Source organism: Limulus polyphemus, unplaced genomic scaffold, assembly GCF_000517525.1.
Source record: "Limulus polyphemus unplaced genomic scaffold, Limulus_polyphemus-2.1.2 Scaffold1631, whole genome shotgun sequence".
In the NCBI taxonomy this organism is placed as follows: Eukaryota; Metazoa; Arthropoda; class Merostomata; order Xiphosura; family Limulidae; genus Limulus; species Limulus polyphemus.
In genome coordinates, this window is record NW_013667241.1 from 49,128 (window position 1) to 57,168 (window position 8,041).

The 8,041-nt window shown below is 30.9% G+C and overlaps 1 protein-coding gene across 1 annotated transcript in view; it reads right to left on the reverse strand.

Moving 5' to 3' along the window:
* The window catches only part of LOC106464367 (ribonucleoside-diphosphate reductase large subunit-like), a 42,350-nt gene extending 34,961 nt beyond the window's left edge, over positions 1-7,389 (reverse strand). Inside the window, exons 1-4 of the mRNA XM_013924505.2 lie at positions 7,200-7,389; positions 3,465-3,553; positions 1,312-1,489; positions 788-888 (exon numbers count right to left, since the gene is read on the reverse strand). Of these exons, the coding sequence (XP_013779959.1) occupies positions 788-888; positions 1,312-1,489; positions 3,465-3,553; positions 7,200-7,218 (387 nt within the window). The 5' untranslated portion in view covers positions 7,219-7,389. The remainder of the gene's footprint in view (positions 1-787; positions 889-1,311; positions 1,490-3,464; positions 3,554-7,199) is intronic.
* Positions 7,390-8,041: the final 652 nt, after the last annotated feature.

Consider the following 8,041-nt stretch of genomic DNA (forward strand, 5'->3'; position numbering starts at 1 on the left):
TTTGTCCAAATTCACATGTGGATATGGAAAAAAATTTTTTGTGGACTTTATATAAGCATTTTGAAATACATAAAAATTATAAATTACTATAACAATACCCAAAAAATCCACTGTAATTTATCAGACTTCCTAACTAAATTGTATTTGGATATAAAAAAATATAATTTCTATTGACAAATTAGCCGTGATAGCAATACTTCAAACTTTCCAATGATATAAGTACATTTCTCTCATAAATAACTTAGAAAAACTGACGGAATTATGTAGAATAAATGTATAGCTTTCAATTGATTATAAAGTTATTGGTACATAAAAGTAGGCGTAGATAAATAAGTCTTCTCAAATGATGAAGTGGTGGGTGGAGCCAATATGGTGGGTTCGCTAAATATCATGATATCTCAGCAAACAGAAAAGGTAGGAAATTCATATTTTATATTCTAGCTTGCCAATATTGAACATTTGAGTTCCTAATTCGTACGCAACTATAGACATTGTATTGTGGGCATCATAAAATGTAACCTGACCAAACCCACAAGGCCACATACCACACAAAAAATAGATATTTAGCCTTTTTTTAAATATCTATTTTCAAATTAAGAAACTATCTAATGTATAATACTAAAATTTGAATTATAATCTACAATTTGATACCAAACTTATTCACACGTTTATAAAAAAGATAGCTAAATAAAATGTTGAATGTAAATCTACAACCATAATGACATGCCCTCTTATCCCTACCCGTCTCAATAGGGTTAAGAGACAAAATATTCATGAAGATACTTACTTCAGCATGTTTCTTAACAATTTCATAAGTTTCATTCGATATCATTGGACAGGGTTTGTTGGTTTTTGCATCCACCATGTTGTAAAGAGCATCCATTACCTCTGTAACATAAATAAGAGTAACTTTAAAGTCTGAATAATAGTTCAAAAGTTGAACAATAGATTGAGACCTTATCACATACTAGTGTTTGTAAAAAAATCAAATGAAAATAGAAGTTCAGCATATTGAAATAAATACAAAGTAACTCAAATAATTAGTGAAAACCAGAAATGTCTTAATTAAATCAAAGTACACAGAAGAATGTAGAAATTACTTTTGTCTATATATTTTAGAACTGGCAGTGGTGTCATATTCATATCTATTCCCAGGACAATAAGCATAACTGTTATACTTCACCCATTGGTCAAATATTTTGTCTTCACAATATTCGTTCTCTTACTAGAAAAATATGATTAACCTTCTGGTTGTAAAAGGTTCTGAAAATTCAACTTTGAGCCAAACCCAAAAATTAACACAAAACTTACCACTAAATGTCTTTTTAGTTTCTTTGTGTAAGTTGGAGACAGCAATGCGAGCAGCAAGGAGAGCATAATCTGGATGTTTAGTTGTCATGGTTGCAGCAGTTTCTGCTGCTAAGTTGTCAAGTTCAACTGTCGTTACACCAGGATATAAGCCATTGATGACCTTCAAAGTAATAACTGGCTGAAAAAACAGAAGGAAAACACATATTAGTAGAATGGTATATGAATGCCAAATTAATATTCCAAACTTTCATTTAATTTGTCTCAGTATAATTTTGGGATTCAAATATTAAATGAGTATAACAGGTTGAATAAAATACAATTCATTTGATGTATTGTGGGAAATATAAGATACAATACACCCTTGCACTTTTATGCATCCTTCTAGGACCACTGACTATATCATAGGTAAGCATCAGATGCTGGATATGAGATCTTTTGATTAGGTTGAAGCCCATTTTTTAATAATATAGTGCAGACTGTGCCAGTAATAATGTCATCTCATAAGTACAATACATGTATTTTAATAATAAACAGTTTTTATCAAACGAATTACCTCAGGAAGGTTTTTGACCTGACCTCTTCCAATTGTGATAGTAATTGGCAGGAATGTTGGTGTCAGAGATACAAGATTTCACCAAGTTTCATATCTTTAGACCAGACAGTTGTTATATAAGAAGAAAAATATTTAACACAACATAACTCTCAGATAAGACGGCTTAAAAAAGTACCAATAACTATCTTTAATGCTACAGTAAAAGTTATTGCTGGAAAGCTCTATTAGTGCTATAGCCAAATATGCCATTTTTATTAACATTCAGAATTTTGACCTCATTTGAACTATTATCCCAAACACGAATGACCAAAATGTAGATTGAATACTGAAGTTTGCACCATCCTCTTTACTGATACTAAAATTCAGCTTCAGTTTTTGATAGGATTAGTAGGTATTCACTCAACACATTGTGTCATTTTCAAAGATGATAAATTTAAGAATGACTTGAAAAGAAAAACAACTTGGTCAACTGATGCTTTTAATAATGAAACAACACTGGCACAGCACAGGATGTGAATAGTTATTATCCATAAAATAGTGTAAAGTGATGAGGTCAGTTTACATGTCTTAACTTACAACATTATTTTTCTATATTGATTCAATTGACAACCTTCGTGAGCACTACTATCTTTTGCATTTATTTCTTTGACAACTTGTACGTTCTTCCTGCTGCCATTAAAGCCACCAACAGGATGATTTGGTCTCATCCCATAACTAATATTTGGTGACCTCTCACATAAAACCATTTGATGTATAAATGTGAAACTTTGCAAAATCTTGTACCTCTATGCCACCAATATCCCTGCCACACAGCACCAAAAATTCACAATCCATAAACCTGTAATTTTGAGGGTGATCAATGTGACACAGATGGAATCCTTGTAGATATCAAGAAAAATAACTGAATATCCATACTATATAGAAACATATTACAATAAACAAATGCTAACAAATTAAGATTTTTTTTCTCTCATATTTTTGGGCTGTGATAAGACAAACACCTTTTATATTAATTTGTGTATGAGTATGTTGAACTTACAAAAGAAATTGTTGATTCTACAAAATAACCACATGTATTTCACATAGATCTTAATTCAAAAAATGTAAAATATTTGTTCAGTGACTTACCTACAGCACATTGGATTTGTAAACAGCATGTTCAACTTATAAAGAAAGAAACTTAAAACCAACACAAGTATTTTACTATATTTAAAAAATAAATTCAACAAATTTTGCTCTTAAAACTATCTTTATATTTGACAAATAAACAAAGAAGAATATAAGGAAAGTATGGTAAAAACTGTGGCCAACTAAATTTGAAAAAATTTAACTTAGTGAGCCTAATTTAATTGCCAAGGCCTCAGAAGCTACTATTTGGACACTACAATAACTCTTTCAAACTAAGATTTAATACTGATTAAATACAAATCAACACATATACACAAATTTATAAAACATTCAATTGTTTTATGGCAATAATGGTACTGAGATAAGTGAATAAAATCAGCTAAATTATTACTCATCAGTTCACCCAGATCTTGATTTAAAATGCAACAAGCTATTCTATTAGCACAATAAAAATTCTATAGACAAATCTTACAGGGTCAACAAAATCCATGTTGAGTCCATAGCACAGTTTCTGGATTCTTGAGGTTATCTTATCAAACATAACCTTTTCCTTGCGACCATCTGTTATGAAATAAATGTAACTGGTTAAAATTAATATTTCACTTTAAAACAGTGAGTTTCAGAACTTTGATATCTCCATCAATAAAAACTTTAGTATGCTGTTCCCCAATGAAATTGTTTAAAAAATATAACCATAAATAAAAATAATCAAGTAGGCTATAATCATTAAATCAGTGTTCAATCACACTTAGTTTTAATACCCTACGTGCTTGTAACTGTCACTGTCCACACTACGTATGTAATCCCAGATCCGCACTGGCTGCAATCCTATTGTATGATTGTCATGATATAAAAGACTGTTTAGTGTAGGTAGTATTAATTAATTATTTTGAGAGTTAAAAGCAGACAATTATTGGAAGTTGTGTTTATAATTTATTGATGTTGAAACCATCAAACATTGTGTGCAATACATTGACTTCAAGAACAAAGAGATTTCTAGAAAGCCAGCAGATGATTAAGTGATAAACATAGTGCAATATGAATGGAAACAGCAGATAGACAGAGCAGATAAGAAAGAAAAGTTATGGGAAGTAGATGTGCAGCCAAAGAAAAGGTTTGAAAATGTAAAGTTAACCATCATAGGAGTGAATAGCCTAATAGTTGATATGTTAAAGTGAGATTAACAGTTTTCTGACATTTTAGGTGAATTTGTCACATCAAAGGTTGTTCTAAAGCAATTGAACCTGCCTGTGTGGATTTTGACAAAAAACAACAAAAACAGACGATTATTGGAAGTAGGCCTAAATACAAAAAAGCAGATGAGTATCAAAAGTTCAGAATACAACTGCAATAACTCAACAAGGCAGAGTAAGTATATTAAACACAGAATACCAGTACGATAGAAACAGAGAAAAGTAATTCGGCTTGTCATCTGAAATTCTAAAGCAACTGAATAGGCCTAGCCTAAGTGGACTTTTGACAAGAAGAGAACTATATACATAGTGCTTACGATACACCTATAATATCTATAGTGTAAAGAATTTGTTGTACATATGTTTAACTTGTTCCAAATATATATATTACTTTGAAAACAAGTGGTGTGCATGCTGTTCATTTATCATCAAATTTATTGCCAACAAATCAGACACCTACTGTAGAAAAATCCTAAGCCCAACAACAGTATATATATTTATACTGTAAAGAAGTATAAGTAAAAGCTTTTAACTGACAATTGTGAACATAACTTAACATCTGACAATGATAACTTGCATCATAATAATAGTTTTATACAAGTAAGATTCTAATTTTTTAAAATCTGAAATACATAGGAGTAAAAAGATGCCAGTCGCTTGAAAGAATGAATACATTAAATGTTGTCCACTGAATAAAATTCTGATAAATTTTGGCTAACAAGTGGCTACCTACTCCCAAAGTTTGTTGGCATCCCATATCTAAAATGAAAGATGAAAATACATTCAAATATCACAGTCATGAGGGTTTCCTAAATTGGGATGTTTGATCTAAAGAAAAGCATTATTACAGCTTTTAAACCGTAAAAATGTTTTATTTTAATGAGCTAATTACTTTTTTTTTTGCAATTGCAAGAAAAATAGCATAAGTGTTACATACAAAAAAGACTGATCATGGAGGAGAGGGTGGAATCATAAAATTTCATAATAATTGTATGGAACCTTTTCTTAGCAAGAGTTATCAAGGACACCACCTTTTATAGTGATCATGAACTTAATTACAACTTCAAGAATTGTTGAGTAGAGTTTTTGAACTTTATGATAATACAGGCCTCGACAAATTCCAGGAAACCAGGTTGCCATGGTGACTAAAAATTTTAATGCCGCCTAGTATTTTCTCCCATTTTATTCATTTGTAGGGCCTTGCTAAATAGAACTAGAACAGTTCTGGACTTCCAAGAGTACTTTGAGTCTTAACTCAAACTTTGTTTCTAAGATTTTAATGGTAGATTCAGTACTTAATGTTTTTTATGAATGAAGCACTGTGGTTCACAACACATTACTAATTTCACACCATTTTGATTTTCTTCTTTTTCTCAAATCAACCAATCAGTGCACATGTTTAGACCCATACGGGACCAAAGGCAGTTAGTTCAGGCAATACTATCAAGTGGTTGTTGATATCATATGATTGTTAGCATGCAGTCGTTGCTATGAAAGTAAATAAATATACGTAGCCCCCATTTTCCAGTACAAACAATAGTGAAGTTAGGTTAGGCACACTTGGATCCTGCATTTTTGGGCTGGCTCCTAGAGCAGAAAATATTTGTCAAGGCCTGTGATAATACGAATTCAGAATGTATAGATTAAGATATACTACATTGAACATAGCTATTCATCTCATCCATATCACAAGTTACACATTTATATAATATAAATTCTTGAAAACTATGTCAGACTTTAAGCAAACTATTTCCATCATATAAGCATTTATCACTAAATACATTTAAAAGGCTTGTAGCCATTACCTTAACAATAGAAATTACACTTAAACTATTCTGTTCAAACAACAAACTTAAACATCTACATGTTTATGATAAATAGTTTTTAAATACCTTTTTCAGACAACAGTAAAAGTATCTAATCTATGACAACAATAATTCTCTTAGGTCAATTTCCAATACAAATAACTAAATGAAAATACACAAGTGAAATATTCATAAAATTGATAAGGATTTGAACAAATTGGTTCCCAAATTCTTTTAGTCTGAGGCTCCCTTGATGTGAATAAAAACGTCTGAGCCCATTTTTTGGACCTTTGTTCTTTGTGATTCAGATGACACAAGTTAAGAAATGGTCAATAAATTACTTAAACTTGCTGATGACATTAAGGTCTTGTGAATAGTATGCTGCTTCTTTATGAAAGGATTTAGATTATTTAGTGAGTTGGGCAAATACATGAAAAAATGACTTTCAATTATAATAAATGCAAGGTAATGCATGTGGATATCATAATTTGAATTGTGAGTATAATTTTAATGGGAATAGCTTCAACTGTGTTATGGAAGAAATAAATCTTGGTGTTCTGGTTGATAATTCTCTTAAGCCATCCAAACAGTGTGCTGTTGCTTGTGGTACTGGTAAGTCAAATTGGATTTTACATCGTATCTACAAAAAAAAAGGTTGTATTATACACACAAGTCACTAGTTATGCCTTATTTGGAGTATCATTCAGTCTTGAGCTCCATATTTTAGGAAATACATTAAATTGTTGGTAAGGGTTCAGAGGAGGGCTACTAGGATGATACTTGGAGTGGAAAGGTTGTTATACGAGGACAGGTTAAAATCTGAGAAATAGTTTTTCATGAAAAAAGAAGTTATGAGGGAATCTGATTCAGATATTCAAGAGTGTTAAGGTAATGGATAGTATTGATACATGATCGTTATTTGTATTTAATGGTGAGAGTGGCAAGACTAGTTTTACTACTAGTTTCAGACTACCACTGTACCAGTATCTCTGTTAAAATTGCATTTACTGTTGAAACAACAATACTTGAACAAAGCATATTGGTCTTTTAATTTACCAATTTATCGAAACAGAACTTTGAAGAATCATATCCTGTATCACATAAACTAAGTTTTCTGCGTTAGGTAAATCATAAACTCATTTTTGGCACCTCATTAATTATAATAATATAAAATAATTTATAAAAATAGTTGATATATAAAAAAATTACCTCTTTTGTATACAAACATTTTTCAAAGGGATAGAATGAGAAAATAACGTCAGTAAAACTTTAAACTGTTAAAATTCCGTTAGTTATATCGCACAATAGACTGGGATTGTGAGAATGAGTAGAAACAAAGATTAGTACGTAAGCAGCCTCTATCTCACAATGTCACATTCGAAACACTGAGCTCAGTTTGCTTGGCGGGTTATTTTTCCCGCCAATAGAGACCAATTGAGAATGCTGAAACAAAATAATACATCTAAAACCACCAATGAATTTGAGCTTCACAGCAAAAACTACAGAATATTTTTAACAGAAACAAGCAAGTTAAATTACATCACAAATCAAGTCAAGACATGTTTCGAAAAAAGTTTTAAAATGAATTAGTCATATTATTCAACATCATTTTATTGAACAAACTACAAATTTTAATATGCTTTAACATCTAACGTACTGCTTATGTAAATATTATGCACAATCTAAAGTTATAATAGATATAATATATCTAAATAATATATTTTATAATACGAAGCATAAGCCATGGCAATCACCTTTCAGGATTATTTGGTTAAAGTTGTGTTACGTCTCTGGTCGTTAGTTAATTACTCGTAAAAATTCTTCATGAGAAACTTCAGCGATACAAGTCCTTTCTTAAATAAAACTAGTTTATTCTTTCTCAATACAACTTTGCAATACACTTAAACACATGCTATAATTCTGAACGAACGATTCACGCACTTTACTTACTACCGCGCTTGACTCAATTGTCCGTCTATATTTTCAATCTCTCTGTCTGCTATTCCCCGTTCCGATTAATTGTCTGGCGCACTTATGTACAAGAATAGAGG